This window comes from Neodiprion lecontei, chromosome 3 (assembly GCF_021901455.1).
Source record: "Neodiprion lecontei isolate iyNeoLeco1 chromosome 3, iyNeoLeco1.1, whole genome shotgun sequence".
Classification (NCBI taxonomy): domain Eukaryota; kingdom Metazoa; phylum Arthropoda; class Insecta; order Hymenoptera; family Diprionidae; genus Neodiprion; species Neodiprion lecontei.
Genome location: NC_060262.1, coordinates 1198929 through 1217770, shown reverse-complemented (window position 1 = coordinate 1217770; position 18842 = coordinate 1198929). Strand labels below are relative to the sequence as shown.

Genomic DNA, 18842 nt, shown 5'->3' with positions numbered 1-18842 from the left:
CACAATCATCAGAATAGTAGCCACCGACGCGAACGAGGTTTTTTTTTCACGTTGCGATTGTCAAGTGGCTAACTTCGCAGCCGCACGTGCTTCATGGGTGATTTCCACATTCGTGTCGGAAGCGCCATCTGTGATTGTTAACTAAAATTACATACCATACGTGGAAAAGTTATGCCGCCATTTTTGAACAACAGACGGTGAAGAATTACAATATGAAATCTTCTTTACCGTTTTCTCGCGGTTAATTTAGAAGTAATTGGTATACTTAATGTTTAATAATTTTATAAAATAATCAATAAAAGTGTCTATAAATTAAATTTCTAGAATTGTGAAACAACTAAAATAATATTATTGGTATGACCAAGGAAGATGGAACGATGGATGAACGATAAATTAATTAAGTTACCTCAGTCGGCTGTTTTCTTTTCTTCATTTTTTGACAATAACAAGATTGAAATATATCATACATAACACCTTCTCTGAGCATACATACATTTATAATTCCATCAATATTACGTATTTTTTTTCAACTTTTCTTCCTTTCAATATAATTAAGAATATTATTTCATATAGAATTACAGTGATAATAAATCGACTCATCAAATACATTCAATATATTATGATATCAACAATACAGTTTGTTCCATGATATATTATTCCGGAAATTTTTGTTCTCTCATTCTTTTCTTCGTATTTCTGTTCTCTACAATTAAAGTGCGTATACTTATTATTACTGCAGCAACAATCATAAGAATCTGGCGTACGGTTTCGGAGATTATCACAATATTATACGCACTTCAAATAATCTGCGATTTAAAAACCATACGATTCGCAAGAAAAAAATGTTAGAACATGGAATAATATGTAACAAATTTCATTTCATATCTATTATTGATTTAATAAATGTAACCATCGAAGACAAAGAATATCTATGCATTTGAATTGATTACCGCAATGTACTAACATATTAGCTTTCGTCGTTACATTTATTATAAACAATAAATTGTTATTCATGGCAATTAATTTAAGAGTTTTGAAATGTAATACTATTTCATGCATGGGGCTCCAGGTGAGATGGATTAAATAAAGCTATCAATAAATTAACGAAAAAATCTTATAAAAGACTATTCAACGGTCTGTAAATTTGCACTACGCGATACACCGCCAACATTTTTAAAGGCGATTTAATTACCCTATACATTGTTCTCGCCGTTAAATTCAATACGCATAGAATGACGTGCAATTAATTGCTAATAAGTACTTTTACAGAAAGTTGGCCAAACAAAATGCGCACAAATTTTAGAAAACTTATGCCAGTATTATAGGGGACTTTCCGCTGCGTAATTATACTTAGCGTATAAGTTACAACCTGGATGTGATACTGAACCACATGATTTACCATATTAAAAACTGAATATTGTTGGGATTTGTACGCTTTTACTCTGTGTATATGTGTGTGTGTGTGTGTGTGTTTAGATGCTCTGCAATGTCGGCGTTTGGATCTGATTATTTCAGAATAATTTTTATAGTATATTTAGCATATTTGAAAACATTCAAATACAATCCTGACTCAAGATTAAATTTATGCGTTTGACGACGGTTTGTTTTCAATCAAATCTTTATGTCAAACCGATAACGTGAATATAAAAAATTATTAGGTGATTACTTTTTTTTTGGTAATTCTCAACAAAGACGTATGGAACTGAAGAAATAGAACAGAAAAGAAATAGACTAGTGATTGCAGAAATTTCAACTCTTTCTATAAGTTAAGTATCACTATGTACAGTGTTATCATATTGTTGTATATCGGTTGCGAATTAAATCCTTTATGAAAAAAAAATATCGCTATCACTATCTGTTCTCTAATATTAGTAGTTTGATCCTGAACAAATTTTTTTTTTTCAAATTTTTCTTTTTTTCTTAATGTTGCTTTTAGCCTTATTAATCGACGACCTTGCGTTAAGAATCTGGGATTTCAATTATTCTATTCCAAATTATAGCTTAAGACATGAACTATAATCACCGAAATAAATAGATAAATTTAATTAACTAATTAGATTATGAAATATATAATATATACATTTATATCCTTGGGCGGTTATTTTGGTATATACTTTCACGATGAGGCTGATTAATACTTTTATTACAAATGATTAAAAATGAAGAACTATTGTCGTTTCAAAGTTTGTGGAAAGATTTCTATTGATTTATACACATCATTTTACAATTCTCAGGCGGGTAAGCGTTTGATTTCAGTCTTGACTATTTAGTTTCAATTACTATACCCTACCGAGGTCTCACCGTATCATTCATTAGTCAATTTTCTCCATTCTTTTTTTTTTATTTTTTATTTGCATTTTATTGTTAGCCACGAATGTGCGATAATCAAAAAGTTGAACTATGAAGACGATAGTAATACTGTTACCCAGCTACTTTTGTGAAACGAGGAGATACTTTCTCAAAAACCTTGAACTGATAATAATTTATAGTTTATCTCTTCATTTTCGAATATAACTCACCTCAGTTTAGGCTCAATGTATCAAGCCGGAGGATGTTGAAGCTCAATACAAAATAAATAACAACATGCATGGTAGGATTTCTTTTGTTTAAAACATAGAAAAAAATAAAAGATTTGTGCAACTCATACTGCTTATTTAAATAATTAATTAACAATTAAAATGCGGATTGGAATTGATCGGGTGCGTTTAAAAACGGAACAAAACCGCGTATTATGATCGTTGAATATGTAACGGCGCAATGTAACTTACAGCGATAATCAGCAGTGATGTGTCGAAGCATGCTACTTACAAGAAAGGTCTGATTAATACCTCCGGCTTGAGTAACTACTGCATGGTCACATTTCGATCTCAACCTCAACGAAAAATTCCAATCAATTAAACATTGAATCGTGTTTCCGAGCCATCGGCTAACATTAACGTGACGGTACGATTATTTATCCATATTAAACGGGCCAGCCGCATTGGATTCAAACGTGAAACATCATTGATAGGTGCTGTGCTGTACGACTTGATGCAACGGGTTTGAGAATTTCCTAGTCCGAACATCCCGCTGCTTGTCTGCTAGATAAAGACAAACAAAGTCAGTTGAAGTCGGTGAAATAAGTTTAAGAATAATATACACAATTTATTTTAAGACAGTTACCTGCCAAAAGCACAGCTTGTTTTCCGAACATGAATAACTAACTAAAAATTTCCCCTCGGGCGAAAATGCCAGCGCAGTTACAGGGGCTTGATGAGCAGTAACCGTTTGGCATTTTACATTTCCTCGTAGTTCATAGAGCGCCAATTGCCCTCCTCGACCTCCGACTGCTATCCGCCGAGTCGTCGGACAATGGCTTACCTTTTAATAAATATTTTCATCTGGTAAGTACAATTTACAAATTTTACTTATCAATTGGAGCAAATGAAACCTTTTTTTCCACACTCACTTGATTAAACCTACAGACAGCAGGAAATACGTCGTTCAGTGGTTTCATTTTAAGATGACCAGGATCGAGACAATGGAGTATGATGTCCATGACCTGAAGATAGTATGAAGAACCAAGTAGCGATGAAATATGATTTTAAAAAAACACAATGTTTCGTATAATAGCTATAATTGAAAGGTTAAATATCTCACCTCAACCAGTAAATCGCTCATTTCACTCTGCATTTTGTCAATCAATTGTTCAACTATTCTCAGTATTTCAGGCTTGGCTCTGGCGAGTACGCTTGCAGCGAGATTGACATTCAACGTCTGTGCGTTTTGCTGGAGAGTATTAAATCGCGCAACTTCTCTCGCCATAGTTGTGATAAATGCGGCTGGTCTGGCCGTTGCTATCAGCATCAAAGCGTGCCTCGCGGTTCTGCAGCTGTCAGCTTGAGGCGTTAGCGGTAAGCCGTAAGTCATACTGGGCACTAGCTTGTCGGCATCGCAACACATTTCTAGGAGCCCAAGCAGGACCTGACGAAAATTAAAAAACGCATAACAAACTGTTGCACTTCATCCTTCGACGATCTTAACAAGAAACTTTTATCTCGCGTCGAAATTCACCTTCGAAACATCGAGGTATGGCTCCCAGACCGTGAAGCCGCGGCCGATGAGGTCTATCGCAGCTCTGCGCAAGGCTGTGTGCATCGGTAGTTTCGAGGAATGAGGCGCGTGGAGTAAATGCGTCAGAGCCATGCTTGTATGCCGGGCAAGATTGTTATTCCCAATTCCGAATCCCTCGACCACAGAACTCTTTCGTCTTTGCTCACTGTCTCTTCGTTCTCTGGCGTTAGTCACATCCTGTCCGAACTCCGCCCCAATCACACCGAGCAGTACAACTGCCGTTGTCTGTTTTTGCTTCAGCTCCGCTATGCTCGACGGTTTTCTCGCTATACTTAATTCTGGAAAAAGAAGTAATTCGGATATTCATATTTTTAGTACTTCTGAACAAATATCCGTTCTTAAAAAGTCTGACACATTCTAATACACGGTACAAATATGTCTGTACTGTAGCAAGTTGGGTGTAAATTGTACCTTCCGCACCTTCTTCATCCTCTTCTTCCTCTTCCTGTTGTTGTTCTATCGTAGGAACTGGGCTGCCTGGTGGAGGGCTGTGGTTTTGGGACTGTGGGGCAATGGGTTCTTGTGTACTGTACTGGGGTAAATATTGTGACCAATTGTCCACAAGTGCCTTTCTGCCTTTTGGCCCCATCCTGCCAAGTTCTGCCAATAAAAGAGCCTGAGCCGCTTCTCTGACCTGAAGAATAATTGAAGATTATAAGAAAACAATAAAATTAATTCCTGAACCCAAGCGGAATTGTAAGTGTAAATATACAATCTACACACCTCCAGACATTGGTGTTGCCATCGTCTAGCCATCATTTCGACTTGGGGTCGCTTGAAGCTCTTCGCTCCTCCCTGGGCTGCAACTTTATCAGGTAAAAGAACGCAATGTAGAGTAGCAAGAAGCGACCAGCCTTGTTTGATTTGAGCCTGCTGAACGGTGTACATTTCTTCGTTTTCCTCCTCCGCTTTGTTCCAGCTCACTGCAACTCTGTTTCCCGGTCTGTAATAAAAGGAAGATTGGCAAATTGTGGACAATGAGTTAACCATTCACCAAGTATCGTTATGCAGAATCAAGTACTGTTATTCACCTATGCAATTTACGATTTCTTTCCTGTTCGGGAACAAACGTAGCATTGTTCATGGACATTAGGGTGTTTGCCAGTGATACGACAGCGAGCAGATGATTACTTGTCAAAGTTGTAGACAATTCCCAGTGAGCTCGAGCGGTGAAAGCTCTTGTGAGGCGCTCTTGCCTCACCAATTCAACCGGCAAACGTTGTTCTAATTGAGTCGCAGGCTCACCAGCTGGCTCCAACTGAGTTTGCCAGGTTGGAAGTAGCAGAGACATGTATCCTGTGAAATATAATGATGGTGGTTTAAATTGCACGGTGTTTCAAATCTGCGAATATTGCGTAATTGAGTTATCGACCATTACAAACCTCCTTTGGATAAAACGCCGAATGAAACGGGTACCATGGGCCTGAGCAGACCCAATTTTCCTTCGCACACTCTGTCCAGATCAGGATCCATTCCCCAAGCGTGAAGAAGGCTGAGCAGTAACTGAGCTACTTCCATTGCAGCGTTTGGCTCGCTGAAAGCTCCGTTTCTCTTCAAACTGTTTTTCGGTAAATCATTGTTATTCCAACCCTCACCTGAGCAAAAACATTGATTCTTTAATAAAATATCAGCAGAAAATATTTCTTTACGGTGTAATTGAAAAATTACAAATAAATAAATAAATAAATACTCAATAAGAAAACAATGTTTTAGAGAGAATAAAAAGAAAAAATGAATGGCTGAACATTATCAGTTTTTCGTCAAACTCATTGCTGACTGGAGTGAAGCATGAAAATAATGAGAAAAACATATGATGCGTGGTTCGAATTACCAATAGTGCATAGCGTAATAAAATAAAAATATGTCTTTTCATTTATCGGTCGCAATGTTCTCGCAATCGCACATTAGTTGTAAAAAAAATCAGCTCAATGGAAACCGTGGATCTGGAGCTATAATACAAGGTGAAGTGGTAGAGCAGAAAGGTAGAAAAATTATAAAATTACACTCGATTAAAAGCTGTGAGAAATGGAATTTATGTGGATAGATTAAAACTCGCAAATGTAAAGTCCGAAATAAGAGAAAAAAAAGGAATAATAATAATAAAGTAAAAATCCATGCGCAGTAACGAATAATCTTGCAGTTTACGCTGGGGAGGTTTGCGCTAACCTTTGCCGTCAAGAGTGGACGGCTTTAAACCAACGCTTTCAACCTTGGCCTGCAACTTAGTCTGGACGTTTTCGGCGCCCTCCTTCATTTTAGCCAATATACCTAGAGAAAGAGATACTTATTCTGTAGACAACATTGTCGTATTATAAATATGTACATTTATTTGGTGCAAGCGCATTGCCAAGTGAACTGGAGCTAGATATCAAACGGCGACAAAACGAGCCTACGCAAGATCTACGTATCAACCTAGAGAAAGCATTAAAATAAAACTATTTAGTGGAAATAAATATGACAAACATCGGTATCAAATACATCGGACAATCACATCTAGTTTGCTCACATAAATCAAAGTAGCGATCTCGAAGAAACGGATAGAAAAATCATTACTGCTAAATAAAGGTGAAATGATTATTATTAGGCAGACAACGAATTGTTTCATCACTCTGTGTTGGGGTGTTCGTAAACGTGTGTACTTTGCAATATTTCATTAGTTCTGAAAAAAAAATTAAGATTAAAATTGCTGCCGTCCTTTAGTAAAGTTGCTCGTTTTATAGTCTATCGCGCGCACACACAGTTGACGTAAATAAAAGCGGGTGAATAACGAGCGCAAGTAGCTGCAGATTAGTGATCTCTATTTTCATGTTCAGTCTTGCTGAAATAGAGAAGATATAACTAAGTGAAAATTGTTCATTGACATTAATATCGTTGATTTTTCAAACAGTATTAGATATTTAATCAACGACAACGATTGCACAAGCTGTTCGATAAAAGCGACAAACAAAAAATGATTAAAGGCCGTGCAAATAATAACTATTGTAGTTCAAAAGCGGTGCTATATCAATGATGATAGTAATAATAACAACAACAACAAGAGAAACAATAATAGCGATAATAATATGAAATAAAAAAATAAGTGATTCATTGACAAATGCTAAAACAAAGTACACAACAGTAAACGGTACCGTGTCGATCCTTTTCCTTGAGAATTCTTTCAACGTCTCCGGCCTTATCCTTGACACGGCCGAAAAAATCTACAAACCATTAGTTTCAACGTTCATAAAGATTTGAGAAAATTCGTATTGTTATTCAATAATATACACCGGTCTCTACTGTTGTTCGAAATTCGCAAATTGGACCTTCATCAAGTGTTATTTTTAATAACCCACTACCATTCAATAATGATTAATTACACAACGCCAGGACAGAAACGAGAATTTATCGAACTCTTGGAAGACATACCAGCTATTTTTTTGTGAGCATCTGGACTAGCTGACTGCGTAAGAGCGGCAACCTTGTGGTATTCAGCCGCAGATATCAGACCCTGAGCCTCGAGTGATCCGGGTGACATGGATCCGTACTCGTCGCTCAACAGTTGCACTGAACGACGGTAAAGATATTTCTTTGATAATAATTAGTAGACAACCACGTGATCGGAATGAACAACATTGATTAAGGGAAGAAATTTCTCACCAATGAGTGCCTCGATGTCAAAGAAGAGTATGTGGCTCTCAGGATCCTTTGGGTTCGTCCTGAGTCCCTGTATCATCAGCGGCGCACCCTTTGCCTTTATCTGATTACCATGATCGCTTCCAGCGCCTCCGTGAAGCTGTTGCAACTGATGTAATCCACGTTGAGTAGCGTGTCTAATTGCCGAAAGATTCCGGTGCCGCAGACCCCTGTAGTAATAAGCCGTTTCGATTCAGGTTAGCGCGAATGGGTATAGGTGAAAGTAAATTTAACGACGAGACGTTTTGTATTTACCGGAAGAAATGCACGGCTGGATTTGCCAGTCCCAGTTCACCTCCAGCTGCAGTGCCTCCGGTAGCTGCTATGGTATTTTCGTCGCAAGCATAAAGGACCTCCTCGGCAATTATACCTGATGGAATGTTTTTTAAAAATTTTTTTTTATCATTTTCCAAATAATGTATACCATCTTTTTTCATATCTGTATACTCTTGTGGAAGAAGAAATGAATGGGCTTTCACGTTTTTGACTAAATAAGGTCCAATCTTGAAACGCTGTAACTTTGCGTGGATTGCAAGTAGAAGGTTAAATCAAAATTCACTTGTTACACAGAATAAAACTTTTTCAGACACTATTTCTATTGATATTGGACTACTTGACAAGAAAAAATCGCAGACAGAATTTTAAGAAAAAAAATGTCGAAGGGAAAATTCCAAGCTACAAAATGGCTGTCTTAAAAATCTAAACAAAAATTCTGTTCATCGAATATGATCGCGCAAAGTTGAAGGTTCAACTTTGACAACAAATTTGACATGAGTGGATTTAAAGATAGGATGTAGGATTACTCGAGAAAAAGTACATATAAAAATTCTTAGCTTCAAAATTGTTTTTGATTCAACCATCTAATAACAATTTATGCAAAGTTATGGTGTTTCAAAATTGGACCTTTTTTCGGTCAAAAACGGGGAGCGTTAATTTGTCTCACGAGTGTAGTACGACACTACCAGTCTTACCATGTAAAACTCTGTCCAAATGTCCAGTTTCCATTTGCCAGACGTAAACGGCACCGTCGGAACACCCGACGATCATGAAGTCGTCGAGTGGACGCCACTTTATCGTAACGACAGGGAACAAGTGCCTTGAAGCTAGAACAACGCATTTCCTCTCAGCCAGGGAGAGCAGCGTAACGCTGTGGTCCGAGGCAACGCTGCAGACACATTTTTGTAGTCGAGGCTACAGAATAAGTTGGTTCGATTAGTCGAAAGGTATTACGCCGTCCGTTGATTAACAAATACATTGTGAACGGCTGAATTACGCACACTGCAGTTGTCGGGAGGCACCATTAGCTGAGTAATTTCTCCAGCATGAACACAGAAGCGATGGATCAGTGTACCCGCGTACAAATCCCACAAGCATACGGCAAAGTCAACTGCTCCGGACACCAAATGCGTCCGATCGTATCTCGGCGCAGCCCCGTGCGGATACAGCAGGCAATTTACTCTGCCAGAATGTCCGAGTAAAACTTGATGAGGTGGCCAGTCTAAAACCAAAATACATTGTTTGAACGACGTAAATCGAGGATACTTCCTGCAGTGTAGCGTTGACAATGGATTTTGGCGACTAACCGTCGTACTGCTGATGATTGCCGTGCAAAAGTTGCAGCATAACGGTTTGGGTAGCAGGAACAATGATTATGCTACCGTCTTCTCTGCCCAAAACAAGCCGACTTTGCTGCGGCAAGTAAATGCTGGAAGTCAATTTAATTCCGTGACCATCGCCGGAGTCTAACTGATCAAGAATTCCGACTGGGGGTGGTTTCATTGCTTCCCAAGCAGCCGTTAGACTGGTCTTTATAGTCGGCGGTAGACTGGTAGGTTTATAATCTTTTTGATTGATTTGCGTAAGTTGTTGAGATGAGATCTCGGGCAGTGTCCATAAGACAACGACACCTTCGCTATCGCCTCGGAGTAAATATTTCGAAGTTTTATTGTGCTTCTGAACTGTGACCAGTCGCATCGCCGGAGGACACGATAATGGCTGAAATGAATTTTCTGGCATAAGAACCTTCTTGCCTTATTAACAGTTCGAATAATTTTATACCTTATCGCCTGGCTGCGTCAGAGTGTAGTACAAATATGGTTGATCACACTCAGCTGCAGGGGTATGAAACTCCTTGTTGTCAGCTACGCTACTATGGATCCGAGAAAAAAAACGTATTACGACAACGCAAATTCCAATTCAAATATAAGATTATTTGCTTTCATATACTCAATAATTATGGAATACTGTTTTTCTATCGTCTTTCATTTAACTGGATATCAGATTAATATTTGCGTTGAACAGAGTCAAGTGTTACTGTTCACGAAGCTACTGGTCAATTGCTAGAATCATTGATGTCTGCAAGATGCATTTAATTCCCTACATCATGATTTTTAAACATTATCAATTACTGCAAATATTCCATAAGTATTATAATTAAGACGTAATAACTTTGTATTGCATACACATTTATGTGTGAGAGCAAAGACACAGATGTGCCAAAATTAATGCTAAGAAATGCTGAAGTCATAAATAAAGTATGAACATCGATTTCATTAAAGCGAAGAATACAGAGCTAGTAGCATCAAATCGTCTTAGAATTAGTGAAAATAATCAAATCTCAAACCTAATGTCAATTGCATGTGTTAATTATAGTTAAATTGTATTTCAAGCTGCGGAAAAAGTTTATGACTGAAAGGTGTACAGTTTTTCACTCGAAATGAGAATGTAATGAACGAGAAGTTGCTACCAGTTCTGGGAACAGTATTTCGTCATAGCTGAAAGCTCGATCTATTGTTTGATAAAAATAACAACAGACGCACAAAGTACTTATTTCTTCGAAATTAACAATTTTACCAAAACAGCTCTATTCTGAAAACAATCCGACTTTACTTAGTCATATTCTACAAATATCATCGGGCTATGTATAAGATATAATAATCGTATTAAATTAGGAGAAGACTCAACTATCGATTTGAGACGTATTTTAAATTCTAATTCAACTTTGAATTAGAAATTCAAAAGGATTTATCATTCTGATCCAATCGGTTGCTGCAGCTACGAATTTGTTGTCATATCTAAGAATGTAAGAAAGAAGACCAGGCAATGTAATAAGAGCTAACGATGTCTGTACCTTTCAACGTGTGTGCGTAGTAATGTACCACTTTGTATTTTTCATCAATGTAACTTTTTACACCGATTGAATTGTGTTCAATAGCTAGAAAGCAGTTTTAAGCAAAAGCAATATATTAGCAAGCATGACTTGCGGTACTGAGAAGTAAATAAAGTGAAATTGTGATGAGATAAGTCAATGGAATTGCCTAATCTGCCACTAATCTACGGTTCGTGAACCATGTACAGAGCTGGCGTATGAAAATTTGTTAATAAAAAGCTGAATTGATTACTAATTGAAGGTAGCAAGTAACATATGCCTTCCAACTGCTGATTTCGCACTGTAGGCAACTGCAGTTAACGTGCTGTCTATGATCGTTATCGATATGAATGATATTATATGACAAGTATAATAACTCATGCGTTACCTGGATTGTTTGAACAGTTATAAAAAATTATCAGGACGCAAGAAGTTGAAGTTAATGAGGCTTGTAAGATGGAATTCAAATTATTGTTTAGCCGCTCGTTAGTATACATATAAATACAAATATGTATTGTACGTATAGGCAGAAATGATGAACAAAAGGCACACTGAAGTCTGTATGATTGTGATATAGAAAATATATCTAAGCGTGATCAATATGAATAAATATAAAGAATTAAAAAAAAAAAAATTGAGATATACGTATATGAATATGAATAAGGTAAAATATATTTTCGCGTTACCTGCTGAGAGCCTTGCCCTTCAGCTTGCTAGAACAGACCGGATCTCTCGTAGTATGTGGTAGAGGGTATGTTATGTAAGACGAAACATCACCATCAAACAGATAAATGTGTTAATCAATGTGCAGTAACGATTTGTAAACGGTGAATTGATAAATTTGTGAAAACAATTGTCGAAGAAGAAAAAAAAAATCCAGAGATAAAAGATATTCGACAATACAAACAAAAATAAAGTTAGGGTATAGATAGTAACGCTTCGAAAAAAAAAATAAAAATGACATTGACGAAATTTGTCGCCACATAATCTGCACAAATATAACAAATCGTGAACGTTTTTATGCAAAACGAAAGCTCGCTTAGAGATTAATTATGATTGATAAACTGTAATTTGCTTATGTTTCGTTGACAATTCCTCGTTAAAACGCGATAGTACTGTCAAGATGTAGCTTCATTTAAGTGAGAATCAAATAAAAACTGTTAGTACAAGAGCCGAATCTCACTCGGTTTGTCTAAACCATGTCGAAAAACTACTTGCTTTCCAACAAATGCGTACTCTACGGACTCTGTGAATGAACTGTCTTCGGCCGTTTTGAGAGCTCGTTAACCCGTGAAAATTTGTAGCGAGAAAGGAGAAATTGTATCTTTTACAAGGTTCGCAATACCTGCCACAAACTGTATCGAATGAATTCATTGAAAAAAGATAACGTAAAACAGTGCTTTGCTTGCAGGTGCCTGTAAAGTGTTGCTATTTTTTGAGACCAAAATAAAACCAATAAAGGAAAAAAAAACTGCAAACTAATTTCAGCTAGTTGTGTGTGATTTGAAACTATTCCAACTCCTTAAATATAAATGTAACCAATCAATTATACCGTAAATTTTTCATTCATGTATTATTATTAATATTATTATTATTGTATCCTAGCTGTAAATAAAATAAATAAAGTAGCAACAGCAAATTAGACCTTGTTACTTGAATGTGGAATATATATTTCAATGTAACGTGTAAAGAGTAAAATGTAAAATGTGGAACTGTAAAGTAAATGCACTAAAATATATATTGATACACGAAGGTAAATTTAAGCTACATGCTATTTCCATTTGGACAGTCCAATCCAGGATTGCGATACAATAGTGATATAAATAACTGTTGACTACATGATTGGAATCATACTGTAATCAGAAATGCTGATATGATATGACAAACTTTCTAATTAAAGCGCTATACTAGTTTTTGGAACATTCCACACAACAAATCTGGTATAATTTGCATAGTCTTACATTGTATAAAAATTGCGATTCTCTACGTATGTGTGAAATAGAGAAAATAAATAAATAAATAAATAAATGAATGAATGTTACCATATCTCAGTCAATCAACATGCACTTGTGACTTTGATGCCAAGAGTTTTAATATACGCACTCAAAAATAAGTTATAAGTACATAACAATAAGGGTTTTTTAATTTGTTGGCGGAGAAGGAAGAAAAATTTAAAATTTTCCAAAGTAGAAAATTGCATACTATTAAGAAAAAACCGAAACAATGGATTATAAAATATTACACGGAATGAACTAAATATAAGTAGAGGAAAAAAAAAATTGCTATAAATTTTTTTTGAATCAATTGAAATGGCATATTTTGTTTTTTCTATGACTTTGCTGTTCGCGAAAAGATAAACTGTTAAATAATTTTATAATGAATAAATACTTTTATGTTTAGCAATAAACTAGTTTCTAAGTCCACTCCTGAATTCGAGAGCTTTCTTATAGTACTCCCGTCAGGAAGTATACTTTGAACCGTGTGTCCTATATATTTGTTCCAGTGGTATGAAATAAATAAATAAGTTGCAGGGCCATAAGATATACATATCTTAAAAACATTCATGCGCGATGCACCTTATTGGTAAAAGATTAAAACTGTAGAAAACAATTTGATTGAACGTCACATATGGTGTATATTTCTTACTACTCGACAGCGGTACCGAATTTAATGAAAAGTCAAAATTTGAAGGTAACATTAAATTCTGGGATTCGTCTTGCTGTAAATAACACAGTAAATCAAATGCAATTGTAATCATCTATCACGGTGTCGCAGGCCATACTGAATGACACGATTTTTATCTAACGAAAATTTAGTGCACATCTTACATAGATAGTCTATATCGCTGATTTTATAATTTACTCTCACACATTTCATCAAATCTACATTTCACACTTTAACTCAAAGATCTAAATTGCAGTCGACGTCTTAAAAATGATTAAAATTATTCCCATTTCGTATAATTTGTTATAAAGAATAAATTTAAGTATTTTGAAAATAACGTTGCATACATTTTTTGAAGAAAATAATTTGAAAATCATTATTACCTGGCAATGTGATATCAGACAATCACTAAACCCTGTGAAATTGCTAATGAAATGTGAAATTTAACTAATTTCAGCAGAATTTTTATAGAAACTGGCTCGATGCTATTACTTTTGGACCATAATTTACGTCTACATGGGAAAAACGTACTTGGCGGGTAATTTGTAGAGATAACCATGACCTTCGTCACTCCAAAGAACGACCCTGTCAGCGGCCAAAAAATCTCCCGCCATCCAGCGTTCGCCGCGAGGCGCCGTTACAGAACAGAGAACTGAGAAATCTCCGGCGTCAAATATCTAACGCATAGTAAGATGTTGTTATGTTACTGTTATTACATTCTGATTTCTCTAAGTGGTATCAAACCAAACCGTAATATCCTATAGTTACAACTTCAATATTGATACGATGATAAAATGAGTCGCAAGATCGTCTCACCTGCCAATACTTGGAGCATACTATCAGTACTGTTCTCTGATTATAGGGGCAGCACGTCATCGCCAATGCGTTGAGGCAGCGAATTTGTTTGCTTTCGTGCTCGTACAACGGCTCGCTGTGGCGGTTCTCATGGCCCAGTAGAGTCCAGACTTTCACTGTCCCCGTTGTAGTCAATGCCAAGACTACGTCGTCTTTAATAAAAACGAATTAGCTGTTGTAAGATAATAGTAGATTTTACAAAATAGCATTCAAAGCAGCATATTAAACAAAGCCGAATAAATGTATAGATAATTTCATTTATCGACACATCTGGACTTGAATTACTTTGTCAAATTCCGTTTCTCAGTCTTGAAAATTAACATTGATGTATTTAAAATACGCACAACGATCGATCAGCGTCAGCTCTTTCATGTTTTACAGACAATTAATATTCACACAACTGTAAAACTGTACAAATTCCGGAACAATGCTATTGTCCAAAAGTTAGTGATTACCAATTACGCGCAATTTCTGTTAACTGAAATAACACCAAGAACTAAAAAGCTTTTCATCCCAAATACAATTATTCTGTTACGGTAATAGATAAAGTCTTTTTACTGCGCATTGAAAATTTCTCCTCGCTGCAGAGTAAGCTCAAGAATACACAGATTAAAACTCTGCAGTGACAAATTAGCAGCGTATAATGAGATGGTAAAATTTTTGCATGCCTATGAAATTGAAGTTAAACTGAACAACTTTTTACGAAATCTTAGCTAGGCTTTTTGTTAATTTGAAAGCATTAAAATCGTTGTTAATAAATTTAGCAATAAACATTGCCCTAGTTAATTTTTAAATGTAAAACATGCGTTCAAACAAGGGATACCTAATTAGATAATTTTATTACGAAAAATCTGATCCTAGGATAATATGTAGTTTAATATTTATACTTACGTTAGAGCGTATACAGCTTAGAGATATCGCACAAATGATAGATGTATGAACAGAGGATTAGAGCGTTAGTGGGTAAAAGGATTCAGCAGACTTGATGTTGAAAGAGACTCATCGATAAAAGTAGGATCAAAGTAAAGTAATTGGTAAATCAAAGATCAACAACTACCGATACAACAAACTGATAAGAAATAGAGCGACAGAAGTGTATGTTCTTTTCTGTTTTGTCTTCCGAAACTTCGGTGACGCTAAAATGAAAGAAGTACTACAGTCTCTACCAATGTGCTATAACCACCCTGTATCCAGATTTTCTACGTGCTGTAACATGACAACACAATTAAATCGAACCTTCAGTAGAATTTATAATATTAAGAACATGCACGGTATAAGTAAAATATTGTTACATTGACCTTAATTCATTGAAAACTAATTAATTAACGTGAACGTGAGTCATTAATTTATGAGTTTGCACGGCTCTTCCAGAGCAAAATAAAATTCAAAGATCCTGTTTAACAAATTGACACTGAACAAAAAACAGAGCTTTCAAGTAATTCCCAAGAAGATATTCTGGTAGTATTATTTAAAATAACAAAAAGTTAAAAGTTGCAAAAAATTTTCAGTTAAAACCGAGTTATTCAAAGAGGCAAAAGAGAATACAAAAATTAATAAATTGAAACCCAAAACGAAAAATCATTAAATATATAACTGAACAAGCCTCCGTCTGATATTCCCAATGTGAATGAAATTTTCTAACAAACCTTCTCGTGATTTAAGTATTGCAGTGCTACCAAAAAAAGTTGACCGCAGATAATCTGCAAGATTCTAAAATGCTGAGTGCACTATTATCTCAAACAAGATACATAATCTCAAATACGTTTATTGCAAATAAAAAGAAGATATCACCAGAAAATTAAATTCACAAGTTATTAATATTTCTAATGTTTAAAAACTATTTACAGATTTGATAGCGATATACAAAACGAAAATATCAGACCGTGGAGTGACAAACTTGGAAAGCTCGATGAAATACTAAAACAATAGAGGAAGTGCCGATCGATTGTTACATGGGAAAATCAATGAAAAATTATACCTCAGGTAACTCAGGTCAGCGAGAAAGTTTGAGAAAACAAATAGATCCTCTAAGGCCGATAGAGACAAAAATAGGTATCGGTAAAGTATAATACGGGTTAGGATGGTAAGCATAGATGTGTGATGAAGTGTAACTAACTTGTATGCACGAGGAACCGACCTTTCCGTTTGGCCGGTCGCAGGACGTGCAAAGCGCTAATCCAATCTGGATTAACGCGGGAGCTTAGAGTGAACAAAACTTCCAGGCTGAAGGGATCCATGACCAAAACTTCTGGATAATAACTGAAACATCGAAGCAAGAGCGTGATCAACGGTTTCTAGATAAAACTCGCACGACTAGCTGCAAAGTTGTGAAATCTTATGACACTTAGTAGGTATCACTCTGTCTCTCACCCAGAGCAAAATAGCCTGATGTCTTCGCCTCCAGCCGAAACATAAGGAAGCATCTGAGTGTGAATGTTATTGAGCTTGACAGCTTCCCTACACTTTCCATCGATCAAATCCCAGGTGCACATTTCCCCGCTCTCGCTGCTGCTGACTATATAGTTTTGCTCCATTATCACGCTTGCTCGGCTCAGACACATTATCGGTGCCGTATGTCCAACAAGCAGACAACGTGGAGTCATCTTGATAAATCAAAGAGCATCATCATTAATCCTGCGTCGTTATCTGTCACCACATCGAGCCGCGGATTGAATAGCGAGGTGAATATTCTAAATTCTTGGTGTTACGAATGAGTTGTAATGTTAATAAACTACAAGTCTCAGGAAAAAAATACAGCCGAACCCTGAGAAATTGTTTGCGATTTTAATGATTACCCATCTTATCAATTATTACGTTAGAACAAACAGTCTTAATCAGCATCACTGGGACAGAATATGAAGGACGGTCGGGAGGATGCGTGCAAAAATTTACGACTCACCTAAGGGGCCTGATTTACAACTATTATTGATACTGGCCGGGGATAAAATGATAAGACGCAATACTCGGAGATTCGATTTTACCTTCAGAGTTTCGGGGTCGACTTGCCACAAGCATATCTGCCCGTCGTAGCATCCTGTCACGAGAGTTTTCTGATCCCTCGACAAGTATATGCAGGAGATACAATGAGTCGGAGCTACTCTTCCCCACAGCACAATCGGTACGACCAAACTGTTGCCTGCCGTCATCTTGAAACGTCCTAAACGTGGGAGCGAATAATAGAAAGTAATTAACTATTTAACCGCCGACGTGACTAAATTAAGCAGCAGATAAAACTAGCCTGAATAATTGGCGGAATTGCGACTGTGTAAAGTTGAGCCCGTCAAGCGAACGTCACGAATCGAATCGTTTATTAATCCATTCGGAGTGTTATGATAATAAAACGAGAGTCAGACGTCACGAGCAAAGATAATCGTTATACGCTATTGGCAAATTATACGAAGTTTCGATACGAGTCGAGTCGTAACAAGAATAGAACTGTCAAACGATCCGCTGCACTGCCACAGAGTCGCGTTTCCCGCATCCCGAGACGAACGAAGCCTGACGTTCCCTGATCTTTTCAACTTTCCAGATCCGAATTACGTTGACGCAGGCTGGTAGTAAACTGTTTCAACGCTCGTGGTCGCAGCAATTGGCACGAACTGATTAAAATCAATTTAGCAAACACGTCTGCTGGCTCCGCCGCTCCCCCGCGATCCAGGAGAAATACGTTCGCTCTTTTTTGTTCCTCGGGTATGTTATCGTTCCGAATCACGAGTCAGCGAGGCTCTTTTAGCGAGCCGCGATTATCGTCGGACGATCGGCACTATTATCGATCAACTTACCGCGAACAGCGAACCTCGGGAATACTGTTACGCCTCGAGTACAGCCCACTTATCCCACAGAGCCGTACGCTGTTCTCTACGTTGATATCACACTAACGTCCATTTTCTAATTGACTAGGCAAAGTCAATCAGCTGATTTGTTTTGAGTGTGGTGTGCGCGAACCACGTGCGCGCAGCTTCACGCTGCTCCGCTCTCTTGACAGAACGGGGATAAGGGAAGAAACTGCTTTACCGCGTGAGCAAGACAATCCCTCATTGCATACAGACGTGGAGGAGGCCTGGACAGACGTTTAGAGCAATGCTGCTCTTTGTTCATTTAGTTGCCTTTCATAATCATGTCGTTAAAATGTTGCTTTTATTAATGCAAGCCATTTATTAGAATTTTTTAGCTTATCGTGTAAAAATTTATCTTTCATTTCAATATTTTATGTGTCTATCGGACTTTTCGGCGAAAGCGTTCGTTCCACATTTGTAAATTATATCACTTCATTTTAAAATATGCCAAACATTGATATTATTAACTGATTGTTTCAATAACTTGACCCAATAGACACTAGTATATAATATGTATTCATATTATCCGGATACTATCAAAGCATAGAGTAGCG

The 18842-nt window shown here is 36.8% G+C and overlaps 1 protein-coding gene across 16 annotated transcripts; it reads right to left on the bottom strand.

The window, feature by feature from the left end:
- Window positions 1-596: 596 nt before the first annotated feature.
- LOC107224622 (WD repeat-containing protein 7) lies at window positions 597-18385 on the bottom strand. Of its 16 annotated transcripts, none has more exons than XM_015664749.2 (25): window positions 18235-18385; window positions 17434-17609; window positions 16823-17055; window positions 16569-16711; window positions 14414-14604; window positions 14129-14274; window positions 11620-11646; window positions 9844-9934; window positions 9369-9780; window positions 9063-9283; window positions 8757-8976; window positions 8041-8155; window positions 7750-7955; window positions 7519-7656; window positions 7242-7310; window positions 6280-6381; window positions 5496-5708; window positions 5145-5409; window positions 4837-5056; window positions 4525-4747; window positions 4054-4391; window positions 3640-3963; window positions 3449-3541; window positions 3163-3360; window positions 597-3080 (listed from the first exon to the last, which is right to left on the bottom strand). In XM_015664749.2, exons 2-25 carry the CDS (start codon window positions 17596-17598, stop codon window positions 2895-2897), a joined length of 4539 nt encoding a protein of 1512 aa, XP_015520235.1. In that variant the 5' UTR covers window positions 17599-17609; window positions 18235-18385; the 3' UTR covers window positions 597-2894. The 16 variants fall into 16 exon arrangements, with proteins under 16 accessions (XP_015520235.1, XP_046589905.1, XP_015520237.1 ...); XM_046733949.1 differs by having other exon boundaries at window positions 597-3077; XM_015664751.2 differs by having other exon boundaries at window positions 4534-4747.
- Between the last annotated feature and the right edge of the window lie 457 nt (window positions 18386-18842).

Coding starts and splice junctions, on each gene's coding strand:
- LOC107224622 (XM_015664749.2), bottom strand. CDS start 17,598: ATGACGGCAGGCAACAGTTTGGTCGTACCGATTGTGCTGTGGGGAAGA. Junction 11,647..14,128: donor CTCTACAAATTACCCGCCAA/GTACGTTTTTCC, acceptor GGTCTGTTCTAG/CAAGCTGAAGGGCAAGGCTC. Junction 5,709..6,279: donor GTCCACTCTTGACGGCAAAG/GTTAGCGCAAAC, acceptor GTTTTTGCTCAG/GTGAGGGTTGGAATAACAAT.